This window comes from Pelodiscus sinensis, chromosome 9 (genome assembly GCF_049634645.1).
Source record: "Pelodiscus sinensis isolate JC-2024 chromosome 9, ASM4963464v1, whole genome shotgun sequence".
Lineage (NCBI taxonomy): Eukaryota > Metazoa > Chordata > Testudines > Trionychidae > Pelodiscus > Pelodiscus sinensis.
Genome location: NC_134719.1, coordinates 64,161,949 through 64,185,514, shown reverse-complemented (window position 1 = coordinate 64,185,514; position 23,566 = coordinate 64,161,949). Strand labels below are relative to the sequence as shown.

General features: G+C 43.7%; 1 protein-coding gene across 11 annotated transcripts in view; it reads right to left on the bottom strand.

The window, feature by feature from the left end:
- Window positions 1–23,566, bottom strand: part of DNM3 (dynamin 3) — a 209,387-nt gene that overhangs the window by 132,965 nt on the left and 52,856 nt on the right. For all 11 annotated transcript variants that reach the window (XM_075937046.1, XM_075937047.1, XM_075937052.1 and 8 more), the window contains one exon: window positions 19,484–19,597. In XM_075937046.1, coding sequence (XP_075793161.1) covers window positions 19,484–19,597 — 114 coding nt within the window. The remainder of the gene's footprint in view (window positions 1–19,483; window positions 19,598–23,566) is intronic.

Here is a 23,566-nt window from a genome sequence, read left to right as displayed (position 1 = left end):
AAAGCCAGCAGTGTAAACCCAAATAAAGAATAAATATTTCTCCCCAGATTCTTAACGAGAAACTGCAATGAACTATACTGGGCAGCAAGAACAGTGTAAATTCTACTTTTAACGAGCTTCTAGAAAGGAATGAAAAACACATACTAGGGGTTTCTCCGTTATTTAAGTTTGCTGCGGCTAGCAGACAGACGTCATCCCAGTACATTCACTGAAATGGTCCATTTCCTTTTACTGGTGGCTTGGTTCGCCTTACTGAATACTACACTCACTTGTGAGGCAGGGGTGACATCTTCTATTAGAGAAACAATGATCTTTCCGAGATGTGGTAAGTGGAGTGAATCATCGGAGTCTCAGAAGGGGAGGGGAATGCTCCATTCAGTTGCACAACATCTGGGTTTTATAAAGAACTCTGAAGTTTAACACTAACTCATTTTAGGGCTAAACCAAAGACTGGGGCAGTCCTAAGCACACAAAATGACAAACACTGGGCCAGGTCATGCAATGCTCTACTGCAGTACTCGGAAAATTCACTTCGGTCAGCTACTTTGCATCTCGGCTAATTGGGCACTGGGTCTGAGTAAGCAATGACTAAGGAAATGTCAGAGCTACTCCATATCCTGCTTTTGACTGCAGGGTGATGTGACAGACAACTTGACAGGAAGCCTCCAGCTGATTAGGCCACAACAAAACCAAGTAAACAAGGTCTATCTGAACAGCGACACAGTAAGCCTGACAAACTACACGCTCCATTCAATTATGGCAAGCGTGTTTCCAAAGTGCAATAAACAAGGCGCAGGGAGTGAACTGGGCTAGACAACTGATAGCTCTGCACAAAGATTTAGAATTGAAAGTCAGCACACCAGGTTTGCAGAGTTAGGTATACGCAGAGTTACGCTCAGCGGCTGGCACCAAATTTAGCTTTGCAAATACGCAGTGAGCACAAGGCCAGGTGGCAATCTAACTTTCTATGCATGCATGCAAATTCTTGATGTGTGCGTGCACAGTGGCTATAGGCATACATTGCACAGGTATTCACAAATGTGCCTTTGTACAGCCTAACAAGCTGCTACAAAGAGAACAGAAGATCAAGCAATCCAGGACACACAACGATGCCTGGTCACTCGGGTCAGAAGGCTTAAAGGAACAGGTTTGGCAGCTCCTGGGGATTTCTATAAATAAGGCAGTGAGGATAAATCTCTCCACTGAGCTCTGCAACATCCCCATGCCCCCGGCCCTCCCCCCCCCCATGCTCCTTTTGGCACGCTGAAGGGGACCCCAGATCAGCCCACATCCCCACAGTGAGTGGAAGGAAGGAGAGGGATAGGGAGATCGGAGCAAACGCAGGCTCTCCATGATCACTTTTCCTCTCTCCGTGAGTACGCATCTCTCACCTGCACACACGGAAAGGGGGAGGGGAAGAATATGAGGAACAGGGAACAGAAGAGTGGGGTGGGGGAGAGGAAAGGTGGGGAGTGAAGGAATGAGCAGGGCCCTACCCAATTCAGTCCATTTTGGTCAATTTCATGGTCAACCCCATGGGATTTTAAAAATCATAAACGTCAAGATTTCGGCTATTTAAAACTGAAATGTCATGGTGTTGTCATTGTAGGGGTCCTGACCCAAAAACAAGTCTACACTGCTACCCTTACTTCTGTCGTGCGGCAGGCAGGGACACTGCCTTCCGAGCTGGGCAGCTGGACAGCAGCGGCTGCTGGCTGGGATCCCAGCTCTGAAGGCAGAGCCACCACCAGCGGTGGCACAGAAGCAAGAATGGCCTGGTATGGAATTGCCACTCTTACTGCTGCTCTGCAGCTGGCGGGGTGCTGCCTGCAGATCCGGGTGCCTGGCCAGCAGTTGCTGCTCTTCAGCTGCCCAGATCCGAAGGCAGAACAAGGGTAAAGGTAGCAATACCCCCAACCCTCTAGAAAGCTTGGGACCCCCTCCTGCAACTCCTTTTTGGGACAGAATCCCCAGTTTGAGAAACGCTGATCTCCCGCTGTGAAATCTGTTCAGTATAGGGTCAACGCACACAAAAGACCAAATTTCATAGCGGGAAGCCACATTCCACAGTCCGTGATGTGTTTTTTCACAGCTGTGAATTTGGTAGGTACCTAGAATAATGAACGTCAGCTATATCATGAAGGAGAACGGAGAGAGTGTCCGAGGGAACGAGTCAGCAGAGGGGCAGAGGCAGAGGGATGGAGGGAAGGAATGGGAGGAGAAGGTATAGTAGTGATAGGTTATTAACTGGCCTGCCCGTCACATGTGCTGCTCACAGGAATAAAACAATAGAGGGGAAATTATCTGCAAAATAATTCAGAAGGCATGAAGTGGTGTGAAAGGCACCAAGTCTTGTTAACAACTGACACATGCAATACTCTCAGGACTGGATTGTACCAACATGCTAGTGCTTCATTTCTCCACTTTAAGGTTGCATCCCGGTTACATTTTTTTTAATTTCCAATTTTGTTTTAAAGAAAACATATAGGGGTGTTCAGCCACACACCCTCAACACAGAAGTCCTTAATGGAGGTGATTCGTAACTCAACGCTCCGCACGACAAAGGCAAACCGTATTGCCAAGTCTCTCAATGTTTGGTGATGTCAAGGACTAGGTCTAGACTGCATTCCTCTCTCAAAAGGAATCTCGCGCTTCATTTGCATAATCGTGTGAGCCCTTTTCTGAAAAAAAAAAACCGCAGTCTAGACAGGGTTCTTTCAGAAAAAACCCTTTTTCAAAAGAACCCATACGCCTCATTTTTTCAGGAGTACAGGTTCTTTCGAAAAACGGTGTTTTTTCCCCTCCAAAACAACCCTGTCTAGACTGCGGGGGGGGAGGGGGTTCGAAAAAGCACACATGCAATTATGCAAATGAAGTGTAAGATTTGCAAATCCATGCTTCATTTGAATTTTTGATCTGCTTCATCTGCATTCCTCTTTCGAGAGAGGAATGCATTCTAGACAAGCCCATCTAGGTGTCTATTTCCTACGCCTCAAGAGTGGAAACAAATAGAAGCCTTCACAAAGCACTCTCATAATGAAGAACCCAAATGACTCAAAATTTTGGATTTCCCATAAAATGCAGCAGCCAGACAGCAAGAAAGGGGCCAGGGTTTTTGGGCTCATATTTCCACTTTTGGCACCTCAGAGTGAAGCTAGAATCCTAGGAACACAGGAATTTCCAGACTGGGCCTGGATCATGGTGCAAATAATCCAATATTTGGTCTCTGCCGCTGACTGGCCCCAGCTGCTTCTCTGAAAGATGAGAGAAACCCCTCGGGAAGCAGATACGAATAACGCTCCTCTGAAGCATGATGGTGACCACTCCTTCCCACAGCTTTCAGGAGGAAGGTGAACCAATGACTTCGAATGATGCTCGGGTCCTTTTCTGAATCGGCGCTTATTTAGAACTCGATACTTCTGAGTTGTTTCATTTCCCCCTCTAACGTGTAATACTTTCCACATGTATACACAAACACTGCTCATTGCCATCATGTGGCCCATTTACTTAGCTTCAATAGGACCCTCTGAAGTTCTTCACCATCCGGGCATGGCTAACCTAAGCAACTTCGTGTCATCTGTAAATGTTGCTGCCTTGCTACTCCTCTGCTTTTCCAGAGCATGAACATATTAAAATCCGATCTCAGTACAGAACCTCGAGGCATTCTGCTATTTACCTTTTAAGAACATGCACAACATAAGTTGACCATTTGCTCCTACTCCATTCCTAGTTTCTTCAGCTAGCTTTTGAGCCATTCAAGTATTTTGCCTCTCACCCCATGATTACTCCATGTCATTAGCAGCCACAAGACCTTTTAGAAGGCCTTTGGAAAGTCTAAATACTTGGCCGACAAAATGTATCTCCAAGTATCACTACTCTGATACATTAAGAGAACACTAATAGATTAGTGACATGATTTTCCTTTGAAGAAATCTGGTCAGACCTTATCGACATCATGATCTTCCATGCGTTTTACTCATCTATTTTTAACCATCTTCACAACTGGTTTACCAAGTCCACATAGTTGAGACTTATTGGTCTGTAATATCTTAGATCATCATCCATAGGGGCTTTTAAAAATAGATTCAATATTTGTTACCCTCCAGCGCTCCAATTCAGAGGCTATTTTTAGGGAGAATGCACTTTATAGCTAGCTGGTGAGTCACGTCATTCAGCCATATTGTTTCTGCGAGGCTGAGTGACCCTAAAGGAGGGACGTGGTACTACTAGAATGTTTGAAAAATGTACTACAAGCGGACTCATTCTACGGGCCACGGAGAAACTGACCTTCCAGCTAAAAACCAAAAGCACATCAAGTAACTCAAAGGGGAGTGAAGAGCTTTATCAGGAACATAGTAAAAAGCCATGGCACAGAAGAGGTTTAAAATGTGGAATTTAAAATGCCTCTAGCACCATGGAAATCTGAGGAGGATGCAAACAGCAGTTCGCCTTTGACTGGCACACGGAAGGCCAAAATAGGCACATGGATGGAATTGGCCTAAAGATCAGACAAATGAAGAAAACAGAGAAGCCGTTGGCGGGGGGGGGGGGGGGGGGGGGGGGAGGGGAGGGGAGGGGAGGGGGAAGGAAGAGGCATTTAAAAGAAGGGCCACATGGGCTTGAACCGTACCATAAAGTTTTCCCACTGAAAGCTTCAATATCCATCTGGTGAACAACCTGAAAGGCCTGCTCAGAGGCCAGGCGTTCTGCTCTGCTAGAGGGTTCCCAGGCTTGGATGCACAAGATGCTGCGGTTCCATTTATGGCAAGGCTCTGTCGGATGGAACCGGTCCCCGTCAGCAAGCGCCTCAGAACCACCCCCGACCGAGCCAGGATGGGGCCACTGGACTCTTCAAGCTGTTGCCTTTTGTCGTTGTTCACGCCCTTGCTTACCAGAGAGGCAGGAGCCTCTTTTACTCACTGTCTGACTGGCACCGTTTACAGAAGCGTGTCCTGGTGACTTGTGAAACAATCCATCTCCGTTGTTTCCCCACTGGAGACAGATCCGATCCGCCGTGCCCACATCTAGAGTCCCAACTGTGGAATCAGTCACTGGCTCAGCCTACCTGCAATTGTCTTTTTCTGCTCAGAACCGGCAACCAGGAACAACATATCCACTAAGTTTTTCCAGCCACACGTGGAATAAATTTTGTCATGCACACCAAGGCAGGTGTGGATGTGCACCACCAGGAGAAACACCAGCTGCTGGCTGTGGGCGCTCTGCTAATCAGCGGGGCAGCATTTGAATTTTTCCTGCGTGGCTGCCCAAGTGCTGAGCTTACAGGGAACACTGTGTAGCGTCTCCATCTACCTACCTTAGGTACTTATCGTGCACAGGATGAATCCATCTGAGGGAAGCAGCATTTGCATGCGTGAAACCTGGGAGTCCACGCTCACCTGGCAGGAGGGCTGACGGGCTCCTGGGTAAAGTGTGTAGGGGGACAGCTCCCTGCTCCTGGAAGGGGTGGGGCCTAGGGCAGAAGTCATCCGTCACATCTTTCTTTTCTTTGGCCTAGGACTCTGATCCCACGAAAGCCCCCCCCCCCCCCGCCCTGCCTTCCACAGTTACGTGTCACTCTTTGAAACAGGATCTCCGGTACCAGTTCCATCCCACCCTGGGACACCTTTAGCTATCATGGTAGCAATCCACGCCACTTGTACTAAAGAGACAGCGATCATCCGGGAAGCGCTTTGTGATATTTTGCTGTAAAAGTCACTCTAGGAAAGCATACGTCACTGGGCACAGCAGTTATTCAATCCAACAAATGCTCAAATTCACATGGTATGTATTTAGATTTACCAGCCAATATCTTCCAAACGCTATTTAGGAAGTTAGTGAAAATGTACCTTTCAATACTGACTTAATATTAACCCATCTCAACAAGGTATCTATACAGAAAGAGTTAGGGGCATTGATTAGGTAGGTTGCCTTTAAAACCTCCTTTGCAATCTCCCCAATGTTTGACTTAAGAAGAGCTCACAAGCCGAATTTATGGAGAAATTGTAATTTTGTCCGACAATCGCCTTGACCTACAACAAAGGAAGCCCAACGCTTGGAATCAACAGGCAAGAATAACAAAGCGAGCCAGCAGGAGAACAAGGGTAGATCATTGCAGGGGGGCAGGAGGGAGGGAAATCTGAAAATCTACGGTAAAGTCATACTTGGCAAAACTCAATAGATCTGGTAAACATCAAAGATAAATTTTAGCAGGATAATTCCACCAAGTCCCATTAAAAGAAAAAAATGGGACCAGCAGGGTTTCCAGTGAAAAACAATGCCAGGCCAAATAGCACCGATCTACCAGAAGCAATTTATTATGACACCAGAAATAGCTATTTTCACAGCGAATGCTTGAAATGAAAACTTTAAAGCTTCTTTAAGTCTTGAGCTATAGCGAAGTATTTAGCCAGCCAGCCAAAATAGCTGAAGGGAAATAGGAAGGCCACATGTGGAACTAATTACTCATGTAGAGGCTCTGACAAAGAACATTTCTCCAGACTTTTCATGAGGGCTTCGCTTTCAGGAAGTAGCTATAATTACTGTTCAAGTCTAGCACAGCTTGCATGCCAGTGACAGTTCCAAGAAGGGGGGGGGGGGGGGGGGGAGGGAGAACGGGACCCTGTTTGCCCTTTTCTTAGTCAAACACCAAAATATAAAGCACAACTGGCAGCATTAAAGGGAACCCAGGCGAGCACCGGCGTGCTGCATTAGTCCTCGAAAAGAATGCATCCCCCCAGTTCGGTTTCGCAGTCTCTCCAGAGCAGCAACGTTTGTTTCTCCATGAACTCGCTCTCCGTTGGCTGGAGGGAAACTGTACATCTTGACTTTTTACAGCTTTTCCATAGTGGGGCCCACTTCCTGCCCAGTTGAGGAAAAAAATCTGGCCTGAAGATGAAATGACTGCTTAACATTACACTAAAACATCTGGTACCATTTTATACACAGACCCATGTCTGAGAGCAGGCAATTCTAGCGGTCTCACCAGCGGCACAGTGCATACCCAAACCTCCCTAGGGTGACATCATCCCATATATGGACTCTCAGGCCCAGCCCTCCCCCTTTTCCTGGTCCTAAATTCATTGCCAGATCCCCCGTCTGCTGCAAATGTGCCACGTCAAGACTGGACTCCGAGCACTGCCGTGTGGCTCAGGGCATGCTGCAGAGCTGGAGGGGAAGCTGAGCCGAGCCCCGGTGCAGGAAGGCAGTTTTTCCCAAAGACTAAAAGAGGATTTAAAATAAACAAATAGAAGCGTCCGGAGATCCTGCTCCGTCGCCCCAGTGTTCAGACTACCTGTTCAGGACAATGCTGTTGTACAGTAGTCTGCACATTGGTTAGACTGGGCAAGGGAAAGCAACGCTGTGGACTGTGGGGACGCCAGTGGCTCTGGCCACGGAGAAGACCGTTCTTGCTCCTTTCAGATCTCATATGCAGTATTTTTCTTCGCAGGTTTGACACACTAGGGAATAAGAAACGCTAAGGGACACTGTGAGAAAGGAGGACTGCAGAATAATACGGGGAAGACTTTCTGGTAAGGCCTACTCTGGAAGAACACCTGGCCTATGACCTGGCAAACCTAGGTGATTTCCCCCTCCCCCATTCTTCCAGTCATCACCGCAAGACAGATGGAGCTCGGGTGATTTACTAAAACGTACGCAAGAGAAAGAGAGGTATATCTATATCTATTACATGGAGAGGTGCACAGGACAGAATTTCAGCTCAGGCATTTCCATGGGTTTACTTAAAAATAAAGCTGACTTGTCCCCCAACTAGAAAGGTAAATTGAAGTTTTGCAGATGTTAGCAATTGCTGTGAATATGTATGGTGTAGCGCAATTGAAAATACAAAAAATTGGAGGAAAAAAATAGGAATTCTGAAAAGCCTTTTATGAGCTCTATCATTTGTGACAATTAAAAAAATACTTCTGCATTAAAGGGGTTAAAAAATTGGCAAAGAATGCTTGACCATTAATAGTACATGTTCTTAAATATTTAGTTATAAAAAGGTCCCTCGTGACAAAACAAAGCTGAAGCTTCATTAGATATTTTAAAATATGTGCAATGTATGCTAATGAAAACAAAAGTAACAGCTAAACATAGCAAGAAGCTTTGCCAGGCTTTTGCCAGCTAGAAAACCGAAATGCTGGACTGGCAAGGAAAATCTTTCCCTCGGAGAACAGAGTGCCATAGCAAAGCAATAAATGAAAAAGTAAACCCAATAACGTCTAATGTCCCAATACGTGTCTGCTCATTCCTTACAGGAGCCCGGCACAAAACAATGGCTACAGCTTCCTTGTCTATACTTTGCATTGCTGATCTTTCTTCTTGCATTCAGGATGATTCCTTACTTTGTCTCAATTCCCACTGATAAAAATGGAATTTGTAAACGAATGCAGAAGTTTTCTTTGGTGAGTTTCCAGCTGTTCTGGTAGGGGGAAAAGCCCTCAGGCTGAATGAAATCCCCATGGAGAGAATAATACAGAAAGTCTGGGCTGCAATTTGATACCAGTTGAATTTCGGAGTCAGCTCTCATATTGCTAAAATACTGATAAACTACTACAAATTTTAAAAAAAATCCAACAACCCCCAAACCCTAAACTCCCTCCAAAAGTATTCCCTGCTATCTGATGCTCATTATTTATATGAAGATTTTGATAGAGTATGCTACAAACAAAAGTACTATAAATAACTCCATTAAGTTGTAATTACTTTTTGCAGAGTGTATATAAATAGGGATTTTTAAGCAACCTCGATGCTGTGATTTTTATAAATCTATATATTCTTATTACCTCTCTCAGTGCTCTTTCAAAGCTCAATACAACCCTTCCAAGAGGCTGCCACAACGCAGTATTAACTACACAGCCCCAGCACGGGTTATCATACAGATTATGCAGTGAGAATTCTCACTGTCATTTCCCCTACAAGCCTCATTTAAAAAAAAAAAAAAAAAAAAAAACTTTATGCACCTTCTTTGGTTTAATTTCCCCCCAAAAATTTCATCTTTTGAGCAAAAAATATTTGTATTAACAGATTACTGTGTGATAAGAAGGATTTTACTTTGATTTTAGAGTCAGGGTCAGTAAAATAATAACACATTTAAATGCCAAGTTATTAATGGAAAAATCAGAAGAGTCATGAAAGGACAAAGGAGTGAAATTGCATCCATGCAAATGTTAATCTCTTATTCACACTTTTTACATGGGAGTTGTTTTAGGACTGGCAAGTCTGAAAAGCTTTATGATTCATACTGTACGTGGGAGGCACAATTTTAGGTTTTACAATATTTGGTTTACATTACGACAAACTGGCTTAGTTATACCAATGGGAAGAGTTTTCCCTAGACAACCGATTTTTTTTTGTAATAGTTAATTTTACATTTGTCAGGGGTTGTAGACCAGAATCACAAAAGCAAGGGAAAAAATTATATCTAGTCAATGAGAACCATTTAATTAATCTAATAATGTCAAATTAAAAAAGCCTGAGATAACTTCAGTAATTAGGAAAAGATGATGAATGGCATGTGGCAATGGTGTGTTTCTCCTCTCATCTACTATTTGAATTAATCTTTACGCGTAGTGACCTTTCTGGATTTAGGAAGTGTTTACTCCCACCTCTCATCCTCAAAGTTACATTGTTAGCCTGTACGGCTGAAGGTGGTGGAGGGAATGAGCCTGGCGTGAGTTTTGGGAAAAGGAAGGGAGATTGCAATATGAACAGCAATAGATAGGAAAAGAAAGAGTATATTGTTCAGAATGCGTAAGGAAGTATCTACTTCAGCACAACAAAACAGTGTCATTCGGTGAGCTGAGTAAATATACTCTTCTTGATCTTAACCAGTCAGAAAGAAAAATACTTTTTCCTATTGCCAACCCTTGATTTAAAACATATTATGAAAGACTAATTGAGGAAATGAGTTTCTAAAGTACAGTTTTAAAATACACATGCACACAAACATATCCATATACAGGTTCCTCAAGAACAAGGATGAAACGCTAAGATTTATGATAACTGAGAAATATGAACCGTATTTAGCGGGACATTTACAATGGGGACGTAGTTTTAGTTGATCCAGCACTTTACTCAGCTCTGTTGCATGAAGTGGATAGTCTGAATTGAGGGAGGGTGGGGGGGAGAAAAGGATTTTAACAGAAAAAGTACAACAAAAGAAATGACAAATTCAAGTATGTTCGACCACTTCACCACCAACAGGTCAATATTGCCATATGGTAGATGAGTTTTTTGTTCTTTACTCAGTTACATCAAACTTCACTAACTGGTAGAGATGTAACTATTTTCAAGCTCTCTCATTAGAACTCTGCTCCCTTAATTTTAAAAGGGGAGACCCACACCAGAGTTGAGGGCAGCCATTTCTTATGGGAGTTGAAATAGAAATCCAAGGCAAAACCCAGCAAGTTTCTCACATGGAAAAGAATCACAGAGATTGCTCAATCTTTTGCCAGCATTCTGAATGTTTCTCCCTCGCCCGTAGCCTCAGGCTAATGTGTCTGTATTTTTGGAAGACACAAAGATATTACCTTCTCTCCCTCTCAGCGTGCATACAATTTTCTACAGACCACCCAAGTATCACTGCTCTCTGGGAACTATTATAAGCAACAACAACAAAGTCCAATACCAGCATTTTTCAAATGTCTCTATATTTTAAGCGGTAAAAGGTGATGAGAACAGAGGTGGAGAATCCAATCTAATACTCAGAATGTAGAATAAATACAAGACACACCAAGAGACACAGACTTCCTAGAAAATCCAATTTCTACTCTTTAAACAAATAGATTAAGAAGTTTTCCCTTTTTGGGAAAGCACCTTTTCCTTCTCCAAGAGCACAGCTTCACCATGACTTGTAAAGAGTTTTACTTACTAGAACTGTGCTGCATAGAAAAATCCAAGTTAAAATAATATTAAGGCTTTAATCTGCAAGAGACAGGAAATACCACAGTTAAGGTTGGAACACTTCTTAATTCACTCCAATGTGCCTTAATACTGCATTTTGTGCTACAAGATATAAAGTGTCCAAAACCACCCACTTGGATAAAGGCTAACAGTAAGTAGCTGAAATATGCAGAAGATGAGCTACAAACACATTTCCATCTTAACTCCTAATTTGCTCACTACTGACAGTCGTCAGAGCCCTGAATGGTATTTTAATATCTGTATACAGAAATGTACTTGCTCTTTGTGAATGTTCTTTTCCTTACTCACTATGCCAAATATTTCTGTGCAATCATAATGCCTTAAAAATCTGTATTTACATAATGAATCATGTGTTTTACTTCTGCCCTTATGGCATATTGTACAAAACTTTTTAGCCACATTTTAGAAGTACTAATAGCAGTTCAGCACAAGAGCTTTGTAAACATATCCCGGGTGTCTTTTGATAACATACTAATTAATTGACCAGAACAGCCTCGTCATATGGCGTACTAAATGAACTGCTTAATGCAGAGGCAAAACTCACCTGCAGCAACACCACAGTTATAACCTTCCTTGCTTTTTCGTTGACAAAATTTTCCTTTGTATGGTCAACAATCACTGACTAGAAAACCCAGAGAAACTCATCTCCCACCCGCCTCACTCCGGCACCCCCACTACCTGCTCACAGGCACTAGTTCGTATTCTAGACTAATGTGGCCTACACATTCTTGATGTTGATCCTCTTGTGTTAGAGATTCCCAATGAATATTTTTACTGCACAACTGTTTTGGCATTCCAAAAAAGCACACTACCTAATCAAACACACCTAATTTTTCCCACCGCGTAAAGATTCTGAGCACCACAACGTCTGCATATTAAAACAGCAGACACTTTCAATGACCAAAAGAACACTAAGCATGGAAATGCCCTTAAAAGTGATTTGTCTCTTATTTTTCATGATAGCAACTGATTAGTCCACATTACGATCTTATCTTTCAGTTTCCTTTTAAAATGGTAAAGCTATAGGATGGCAAAAGTACTCAACTTTAATTTCACTTGGAACTGTTTTTTTTTTAAAAAAAAAATCTATTGTAGTTACCACAATAAATGTACATTGGCTTAGAATGGGAAAAGGTTTACTGCATAATACCTCATATCTGTCTTGACAATTTACGTATTGTAATTTCTAGTTTAAAAAATAGTTCTTATTCCAAATTGCTAGCTTTAAAGCTGACTGGTGATTCATGAATTTCCAAACTGATTGTCTACAGATATATTCATTTTCTTTACTAGAAATCTAGTAACTAGCACCAGAACACTACAACAGATTTATATAAAATGTATTATATATTTATAATGATTTATACAATCAATTTTAAAATTGTAAAACATTTGCTTTTTAGACCTTTGATAAATTCAGGCCTTGTATGGGCCAATTTTCAGTTCAATACAGCATATGTCTAAGAAACACCTCAATATCCGAGTTTGTCATGCAAGAATTGGCTATTAACCATTAGTAATTAATGTGAGCAACAATGATGATTTAAAAGAACAGTATTTTAAAAGAGTACTTTATTTTGTATAAAAGCTGATGTAACGCTCTTTAAAAAATCTTTCAGTGGAATCCAATGTTTGAGGTTTAAATGTCTTTTAAAACTAAGGCAATGTCAATCATTTACTGAAAGGCTTTTCAAACGTAGGTCGATTTACATGTATTTTTGGGGCTTTACATTTATAACAGTTCAGCAAAGCAATACCTTTTGTAGGAAAGGTGTTTGCACATGTCTGATTTATAGCATAATCTACATTTAGTTGAAAGATCTCTATTTTAAGCCCAAGACGGCTCTTTTATTTGGTTTTCACATCTAGAAAGTATTCATGCTGAGAGGAACGGGAATCAAAATTCTATGCTAAACAAAATGCTAGTGAAGTACGCTCCTTTTTACACACACATACATCCACCACTGTCTTTCCAGAATATTCTTTATTGGAACTGTCTACATATGGTTGCTTGCATCTATATAAAATGAATTTGGTTTTGTTTTTAGCATTTAAGTTTATGGTACTTATCTGTTCCTAGAAAATATGTACTGTATAAACATATCCTTTATCTTGAACTTCAGTATTTCTGTGTTTCTGAGGAGAGTAAAAACATCTGGTTAAAACCACTGCATGCTGTGCAAGTAGCGTATCTGGGGAAACGCTTGTATTAATTGGATTTAAAATAAACCCTGGTTTTAGTCATTATTCTTTTTAAAATGTTTAGTGTGAGCATTCTGTTGAAATCCTATCCCGTGTGCCCGTCAGCACAATTATAACTAATGTACAATGCATATTTTCTGAATAAAGTCAAACAGTGTACTTGTTCCACAGCTCTCTAATGTTTTAAAGTTGAATTGTGTTATGTGTCCCAACCAAGTCCCCAAGCCTGGAATGGCACAGACTGGTTCTTATCAGCCGGTGAGGAAAGGATGGATCCAAGGGACTGGCTGGACGGAGTTGTCATGTGTCTGCCTGTCTACACTTGCTGTGCAGAACATCCTCTCACCTGTACAGCAGGCACAGACAGGCAGTCACATGACAACCCAGCCTGAATGACAACCAGCCAATGAGAGAGCAGCTCTGACATAGCATCTTCGCCAAGAGCTACAGCAAAGACTCACTTTTGGATTTTAGTCTGCTGGTTCAATAATTAACTCCTGTGTACGTTTTATTATCGACTTGGTCAGCATATTGAAAGCCACACAGAGTAAAATGAATGGTGCCTATCAAATACAATAAAACCCACTGCTGAAATTTTTACTGTGCTTTCTATAGTACTCTTTTCCTAATTGTTCCGATTAACTCACTAACCATGATTTTTATTTGTACCCCGCTTTGCGGCACCATTGCAAATGGGAAGACAAAACACATTTCTCACGGATATTTTGATAATAGCACATAAATGAATCAAAATTTATTAGATTATGCAAAATAAATTGCATGCGTATTGATCCTACAAAAAGAGGACGTTATTCCTTGGCTAGTAGATTATTTAAAAAAGGACACTATTAGATTTCTGAATATTTTCCCCCTCTTTACTATGTGGGATTTGATTTCCCTCTGGAACAATGAAAAATCCACTTCCTTACTCATTGTCTCTCCTCTGTCACAAGATGCATGTTATTTTAGTACTGTAGCTAAGCTGTAAATTAAATTAATAATACACATTTATTCACTAATGTTGACAGCATTTTCGTCTTAAAAGAACAGAAGCATTTGATCTGGAAACAAAAAACCCACAGAAGTTGTAAATAATGGGAAGAAGTGAGTCCAATGTAAAGACTTTCCCTCCACCCCATCACTTGACAGTGACGTTGACAGAAGTTTTAGGTTTACAGAGAATACAGGATTTGACAGGGTCCTATTAAACATGGGACATTTTTTACCAAGTGGAGCTTTCTGTCTGCAGTCAAGAACTTTAGGTTCACAAAGGAGAATGGTTCTTCTCACCCCCTCTCCTTAGTTACCCTGTAGTAGAACCAGGACAAATCTCACAAACCTTAGAAGTTTAACACAAAAACCCATGTTCGCCCCCGCCTGTTGGCAAATTAACAGTAACTGAGAGCCAAGTCTTATTACTAAAACTTCCCTATTTTTACATTACATTACAGCATACCTTCGCTATGACATATTGTACTAATTAAACTAGTCAAATGAATGACTGCATTAACCTTGTGCTGCCTTGTTCAATAAGAGCCCCAAACCTACAAACACATGCTTTGCTTTAAACAAGTCGACCCCCTTGATTTTAATGGATTACTCACATGAGTAACGTTAAGCGTACGTGTCAGGGCCTACTTCACAAAGGGCCTCTTGGTCATAAAACAAGCAAGGTTCCTTTTCTTAGTATATGAAGACTGATCAAACCCACATTTTTGCTTCCACCAGGAGTGCAAAAATAGGAGCATCACAGGAAGCAAGTTTAGCAATCATTAATGTTAAAAATACATTTGAAGGGCAACACCACCATATCAATAAAGACGTCAAAACAAATTACTTTATGCTTGCCTATGCCAGCTGTTGAAAGCCATGCTTTTGGAAATGTGTTCTTTGCCAAGGTAAGTTACGTCCAAGTAATCCCTACTGTGGAATCTTTAGTACAAGGTTCCAGAGCCAAGGAAGAAAGCATGAAAGGCCGTTTTCTGCACACAGCAGTAGATTATAATACTTTCATCCTAAGCAAGGCCCAACCTACAAAAGCATGGACAGATTTGTTCTTGATGGGCACATGCTCACATCAGAGAAGTTATGCTGCTCCAGCAGGTCTTGTGTTCCAAGGAGGCATAAGATCCCTCCTTACCATGGTGCCATGGCCAGGTAGCTCTGCTGTGCGGGGGGACAAGAGGGAGACCATGGTCCTGCTCTGTCCCCACACCCTCTGGAGAGGTGAACACTGGCCTAGACCTAGGTGGCTGTTGGGCTCAGGCATGCACAAGGGCTGCGGTAGGGACTGGGCTCTGATCAGCAGGCACCAGGGGAAGCAAAGTCCTCGTGTGCTTTCGGAGTGCTCATCAGTGCAGAGTCTGTTCACAGTTCAAGCCCACAAACACAGAAATTGTATCCTGTACTTCTGAAGGCCATCAGCAGTCAGGTGAAATGCAACAGCAGTCAGGATCCACCGGTTAGGACAGGACGTGACAAATACCATAGCTCTTTGAAAGTAGGGAGAAAGTTTAGGGAAGCAAAACAAAATTTGCCCAGGAAACCGGAGTGAACGTTTCCGCCTCCCGTGAAGAGAGCCACTAGACACGAGTTACCACAAGGGGCATGTTCTCAGTTGTAGCTGTTCTCATGAAAGTTCTCAGGCGCTAGTTGAGGAAGAAGTCTAGATCCATGCAGTACAGGGGCAGACACTTCCAACAGTGTTTGCAGGAACTCTGAAGACTTCCACCGAGCACAGATGGAAGACTCAAGAATTCCCAATCATCTGTAAGGCGCTTCCAAGTACTGGAGACAGAATATATTGAGCATGGTTAATTTCACCACCCTACTTTTCAATACCATGCTGAGGCCTACTCTATAATAAGAATAAAGGCTAAGCCGACATCTAATGCAAGCTATTGAGTTCCACAGGGGAGTTTTGGCATCATCATTAGCTAAACAAGTGACTTGTTACCACAAAACAAAGACAACAGAATTCCCCCATGACATTACACTGAAAGTTCCTACAGACCAACCTTCTGCAACTTCTACATTAGGATTAAAGCATTAACTACCACTCGCTTTTCCTCAGACATTTTTTAAATGCCATACAAGAACATGCCTGTTTTCAAACTTGCCCATTCACAAAATCACCTGTTTGATTTCTTGAATCCTGTTTTTTATTATCTCGTATCAAAGGAACTCAAACAGCCTTCCAGCAATATTTTGAAGACAAAACTGCCTTCCTCTGAGTTTCCACTGTAGTCCTCATTCCTTCCCTCTGATTTATTAACAATAATCCTCTTTTCAAGCATGCATGTAGCAACCGCTGACATTAATGAAAATTACATGTTTACACGGACTAGACTTTCCTATAAGTCTTAATCAAAGGCAAGGAAATTCCAAGGTTAGCCTTGCTCATCTGCACCTCATCTCTCACGCATGGGTCTTCTAGGGATCTCACAAAAGTGTATGATGGCTGTTGTTGCGTATGCCATAACAGCGAAGCCGAGGAGGACAAGTTATAAACCGAGTGGAAATTTTAGCATTTAAATCTCCTGCTTTTGTCTTTTTAAATTAGACCCACCATTTTTTTCAATGATATTTTTGAAAAGTATAATCATTGGTTACCAGTAACTCATAGAAAATAATACATGCCACAACATAAGCACGGCCAGACGGGGTCAGACCAAAGGTCCTTCTAGCCCAGTGTCCTGTCTTCCGACAGCAGCCAATACCCCAGAGGAAATGAACAGACTAGGGAATCATCATGTGATCCCTCCTCTGTCTCCCATTCCCAGTCAAATAGAAGCTAGGAACACCATAGAAATAGGATTTTAACAGCAGCCAGCTAAAAAACACACCCCTTCCTTAGCTGCATGCTTATTTTAAAGAAAGGTTTCAGTCCAGCTGAAGAATGCTCAAGAGCATGCTCGGGGAAGAATTGGCTAACAGCAATGGGTACAGTCAGTGAAATAACAGTCTGGTAAGATCCGGACCGCAGCAAGCCAAACCTTTATCTGTTAACAGAAATAACTTTTGAAAGTGAATTATCAGTCACTGTCCAGGTGAAATAAGATCAGTAAAGGCAAAGTTTTTCCTGCTTCTCTCCTCTGTCATTGTGCTTGGTTCATAAGAACAAACTGCAGAAAACAGTAAATCTGTCTGCAAACCCACTCCCTAGAACTAACAAGCAACATCCTTCCGAAATATTAACCTAGGTCAGTGGAATCTGCTATGAAAAAATCTCTCTACTGACCTCACAACAACCACTTGACTGTGTTTTAAAAGGATCACAAGATTCGCGCCACAAGCAACTGAACTGAATTCACTTCCTAGCCAGCATTATGCAATTGACGATGTGAACGCTACACATGACCGACCACAAGTTAAACGAGACCTTGCCTTTTATTGGACCAACTTGTGTAGCTGGAAGGGACAAGCTTTTGAGCTTTCCAAGTTCTCTGTGGGACTCGAAAGCTTGTCCCTTTCACCAACATCAGCCGGTCCAATAAGAGATTTTGCTTCCCCTACCTCCTCTCTCTCACACACCCTGGGACCAAGATGGCTGCAACCGGCTAATACACACTGCCTAAGTCTTCTAAAAGACATGAAACTGGAGATTCGTTTTTATTGACGCTGAAGAGATTGGACAGAAAATGGAATCACATCACAGCCCTCAAAGACAACATTCAGGGTCACACAACTTCTGAACACACATTTTCCTACTTGGCTACAGTCTGCAGTCATGTTCTGTGTATTTCTCCTTGCATAAAGCGCTTACTTGTTAGTTAATAGGCAGTTTTCTTCAAAGACTCGATCCCAAAATAAAGACCAGCTTCTGCAAACACTACTGAAGCCACGGTTTACAGTAGGACGCACTATATTGGGTTGGCGCTAACGTGAGCATTGTTTCGGAGCCAGGCTAAAGGTGGGTGTGGGTGTGTCCCTCCTCTCGAGATGTCTTAGCAGGTTTTATGACCCTGTGGGGTCTAATATTTTACATTTTTTATATATATTTTTATTGTGTTTTAAAATTTTTGTAAGCCACTTTGTATATTTTAAATAGAGAGGCATGGTAAAAATACTTTAAATAAATAATTAAGTAATAAGAACTTCACTCGGTGGGTGCAGGGCCTGACACAATAAAATGTTATATGTGAAGAATCTGCACCTAAGCTCTACCCAGTGTGTCTAGAAGCCAGGCCGCTGACCTACAACACTAATAAAAAGAAAACAAAAACATTACGGGAGGCAACAATAGTGACAACCACAAACAAGCAAGACCAATGTCCACAACTAATTTTTAGGGCTTGCTAGAAAGGTTTTCCCTTGACTGAAAACTCACTCCCCCCCCCCAAAAATATTTTCAATTGAAAGCTACTGAACTTAGAACACATTTTGTATTTTGGAGGAAAGTTCCAGTTTTTGGATAAAAATACAGCACGTGAGGAAGGCGCACACTGAACATGTGTGCTCAATTGAAAATCCAGTTTTCCCTTGAAAATAAACGATGGAAATCATAAGAAAAAGTGAACAGCATCCCAGGTAGTCCAACCCAGAGGCTGGCAACCAACTAGATGGCAAGACAGCATGTGCCCGGGTTAGCACCAGGCTGGGCTTGCTGGAAGAACAAGCCCACAGAAGAACGATTGGTACCACTTCATTCCTCTGTGTCTGCAAAGAAGCGCCAGGATGAAATGAAGATGGGAAAAACAATGTGACACCTTATGACTAACTTAGCTGTAATGAAATCTAGTGAACCAGCTACTAGTAACCAGAAAGGTCTAGTATATTCTCTTATCTTGACTATTTTAAAAGAAATTAAGTGTTTAAGATTTAGAGTAAATGAGTGTTCACAAATCTAGAGTAATTAGTGTTCCCAAAGTTGGAGAGAAATTTCACAGTAGGATCGGTAGCCCCTGAAAGCAGAAGAAATATTGAGAACTGCAAAAGCAGGGATCACACTAAGCACTACATCAGATAAATTACATATGAAATACAAGTTCAGAATGCACAAAGTTAAAATTTTAACATTAAAACAGGGGTGGGAAATAATTTTTGTAGGAAGGCCACTTCAAAAATGTCCCAAGTGATTGTGGGCCTCCCCAGAAGGGGTAGGGCCTCAGACGGAAGAGGTGGGGCCTCGGGTGAAAGGGGCAGGGCCTTAAACTAGCAGGAGTTGAAAGGGCTTGCGTCTGCCCCGCAGCTACCAGGCAATGCAGTAGCGAGCAGGGGTGGGAGCTGCCATGGGCCGGATGGAAGGGGTCGGTGGGGCGGATTCGGCCCACAGACAGACGCCTGCTCAGCCCTGCATTAGAAGCCATGAACGAATACCAGAGGGACTCATGTCTGCAAGGAACAATGTCTTTACCTCATCATCTTTATACCAGGACAAGCTTTCTGCAGTCAGAACAAACCAGTATTCCTTGGACCCTCCTTTCATGATGCCGATATTGTTGATGGTCAGCCAGCCTTTCCGGATCACCTGTACAGGATCAGAAGTCAATAGCCAGGTATTAGTCAACAGTCCCTCACCCACCAAACACAATCTGGTTTCTAAACTCATTCTTTTGACTAAGCAACTGTTTTACCAACCCCCCTGCTTTTCAGTCTTTGACAAATGTGAGGTATTTCCACAAGTCCACGAGAAAACCATAACCCAGAATGAATGTTGTTGGGGTGGGGGCTTGTAGGGAGGAGAGAAGGCTAAGTTTATCCTCGTGAATTTATGCTATAAATGCCATGGGTGCACATCACTCAGATGTAGGATCCTGATACTATTTGCTTGCAGTGTAGGAACATGCTGTCAAAAGCCATATGAAAAAGTAAAGGGTAAAAACTGGTTGCTTTCCCTGCTCTGAAACTGCACATTTTTCAGATCTGGGAGAATTGTTGGGTTAGCAATCTGGGCCAGACCATAGTTCCTCTCGAGAGGAACCCAGTCAGCGGCTCCTGGAAACCTCACACATCAGAGAAGGGGACTTTGATGGGTCCAATTTATCACACACACAAGGGCTTGGACAATCAAAATACTTTCAAAGATTCGAGAAAGTAGGGACAGAAGTGGTTATGCCAAGGCAAGGAAACTGAAGAGTGAAACAAGAGACACAGAAGCGGAAAGGAAAAACAAGGCTGGGATGGAAAGAGAAAGAAGAAAAACTGGCCTGATTGGTGGAAACAAAAGGGAAGAATGGCAGAGAGAAGTGGGTACAGAAACCATGCTAAAGTTAAGCGGAAAAACATGCAGGAAAAATGGAGAGCAAGAGAAAACAAGGGAGGGATAACAGGACTCTGGTGGTAAGAGGGAAGGAAGAGAACAGGTCATCAGAGCTGTTTAAAGAAGGGCGAATACAAAGGTCCACTGAGCTTCCAAAACACACATTTCTGTGAAATTCTAGTTCAGGAAAAGCATCAAGTCTGATTTTAAAAGGAAAAGAACATGGATTCACGAATTCCATCCACCCTACGGCGAAGTCTTCAAATCTCTCTGCAAGCACACAGAAATTGTGACTGTTTCTCCCCCAAGAAGGTCTCATGTTCTTGCTTTTGAGAGATTGGGAGTGAGAGAGAAATTCTTCAGGAAGTGTTTGGGCTGTGTGTCTCCAGAAGTGTGGAGCAGTGCAATCTAACAGAGGTCTCCACTTGTTTTCACAGGGACACACTGGCTGGGGGAAGCCACTCATAAAAAGGTTTCTAACATCAGCCAGCTTCAATGGCAGCAGCAGACAAGAGACGATTTGAAGCCCACTTCGTGGTCAACCATCAAACTTTGAAACCTTAAAGCATATGTCCCTCAACGGGCACATAAACGTTCTGTAAAGAGCACTGGTCTGTATGACGGGAGACTCTCTCGCGCTCATTAACAACAATGCCGACTGAAAGAGGGATCGGAACCCAGCACCCACGTCGTATCAGAAATAGCTGAAACGGATCGTTAATTGTGTCCCATTTGACAACATTGTATGGTTGGCCCGCTCTTCCATGCCTTCCCGAGGACCTAGGTCAGTGAGGTCTAGAGGGGAAGTTGCTGGCTCATGAACATGCTGCCACATAACAGAAGCAGGAGGCTCTAGAGCAGGGTTTCCAACCTATGGGTCGGGACCCAAATATGGGTCACCATTACATTTCAAAAGGGTCGCCAAGTGTCTACCCAGGTGGCTCTGCCCTTCCTCCCCCCGTTTTTGAATTGCCTTGGGTCACCAAGTCTCCGTGAATTGTCCACACGAGTCCCCATCTGGAAAAGGGTGGGAACCGCTACTCTAGAGGGAGAGTCTAGGTGTGGGCTAAGCAGTCGGGAGGGAGCCAAAGTTTGTTATCTTGGCGTTAACCTGTATCTTCATCAAACCAAAGCAGGAAAGGGGGCAGGTTTCCCTCTGATCTAGCGTAGTGGGTAGAGAACGGGTTTGAGAGGCAGCTGGAAAAAGGCATCATGGCTTCAGTCCAGGGACCCACCAAATCCTCTGACAACGTGTTTTAGACCACCTAGCCAAGTGCACGGCTACACTTCCTGCACCCAATCTCTGCTCGGACATAGCGACCCGCCTTCAACCAACTGACAAACAAGGAACCAAGCAGCAAACAAACAAATGCTGCGGCACGGGGATCTTTCAGACAAACGAGTGGGGATGTGACGATTTTCTCCCGCATCACATACAATTGAAAATACCCCATGTCCAGGGGGAGCAGCACACCACACGGGGACAGCAGAAAGGCACCAATGGATGCTATATTCAGCGCTGGTTGGGGACAGCAAGCCTGGACAGATTCAGAGAGGAATTGCCACCCTGGGACGGAATGGCTGGGGGGCGGCTCAGCAGGCAGTCTCAGGAGAGCCAGCGCTGGGGAAGGGAAGGAGTATACTGAGCATGTGTCATAGCCAGAGGACTTTCCTTTGGTCTGAGCAGTCTATAAAACCCGGGCTGAAGCAGCCAATGTTGGTCTGCCACTCAGGAAGACAAGCGTTCTCATTAAGGGCTTGACATGGGCCAGTTGCAAAGTGTTGCTTTAAGCCCAAGAAATGCTTCAAGAACCTAAAAGGGTGTCACAAGGAGGACAAAAGCCCTTCCATTGTACCAGTGCATCCTGCCTCTAGCCATGGGGCAGGCTGCGCTGTGCCCTTCTCCCCTGGGGCAGAGACAGACTGATCCGTCCCTTAGTGCGCAGACGCAGGCGATGGGGCGCTCACCCCACACGGGCCCTAGAGGGGGGACTATAAGCACGAGAGGCCCGAGAACATAGCGCGACTTCCCTGTGGGGGAAGCTCACTTGGGCAGGAGGCGGCAGGGCTGCTATAAAGCCAGGGGGCTGGCAATAGGGGAGGGAGGCTGCCGTCACACCCTAGGACAAGGAGGGAGCAGGAGCCTGGGCTAGGAGTGTGGGAACCAGTCCAGGAAAGGAGAGCAGGCCTGAACAGCTGGTTTGAGGACCCCTGGGTTGGAACCCAAGCAGAGGCCAGGCCTGAGACCCACTACGAGCCATGGCAGGCATGGTGCTGTCAGCCCAGTGGATAACGCGGCTGCCTCCGACTGGGGGGAGAGAGACTCTGGTGGGAGCCCAGATGGGAGGACAACTGTGGCTTGGCGCCACAGAAGAGGCGCTGCGGCCGCAGGGCGAGTGAGCGAGGCAGCCGACCAAGCACCTGCCGGCCGGCACAGATAGCAAAGAGCTATTGCAGATGGGCCCGGAGGAGGTGTGGCCGAGAGGGAAACCCCACAGGCCGGTTACACCGTTGCCCACTGCGCTGGGATTGCAAACGCTGCCAGGAATGTTTGTCCAATGATCTTGCCAAACTCCACTCTGCACGTCCCGGATGCAAGAGGTATGGGTTAGGAACATCAGGAAGGTGAGGAACATAAGCCGTGCTAGAAGTGAGTGGAGACGGCTTTCAGACGGGCACCTGAGCTGTGTGGACAGGATGAATGTGGGATGACCCAATTCCTTCCGTCAGGACTCAGAGATAAACTTGGTGTCTAACAAATGAAAAAAAAAAATTGTGTGCGCGGGGAGAGAGAGTGTGAGCACAAGTCAGAAGGAAGTTATTTTGCAGATTGCTCAACTGCACAAAAACAAACCCTATCTCTTCCCTTCCCTCTCTGCCATTTCACAGGGATAAACAGGAAAGCAGGATCTGGACGGACTAAGGACAGAATTTTATGGACTGTTTCACAACTGGACAGTGTCTTGCATCAATTAAGAGATTTCTGAATAACAAAGTAGAATAAAAGATGCTATGACTTGGTATTACACAAGTGTGAACAGCTGTGCTAGCCACCTTGCAGAAAGTAATGTTGAAGAGGTCATCTGAACTGGCTAGGAAAGTCGGGGAAAACAGAAAAACCTTAAAAAATAAAGTCTTGCAGCACCATAGAGACCAACAAAAATGCAGCTGGTGGCATGAGCTCTCGTGCGCACAGCCCACTTCTTCAGTTACAACACGGCTCCCCTTCTGGGGAAT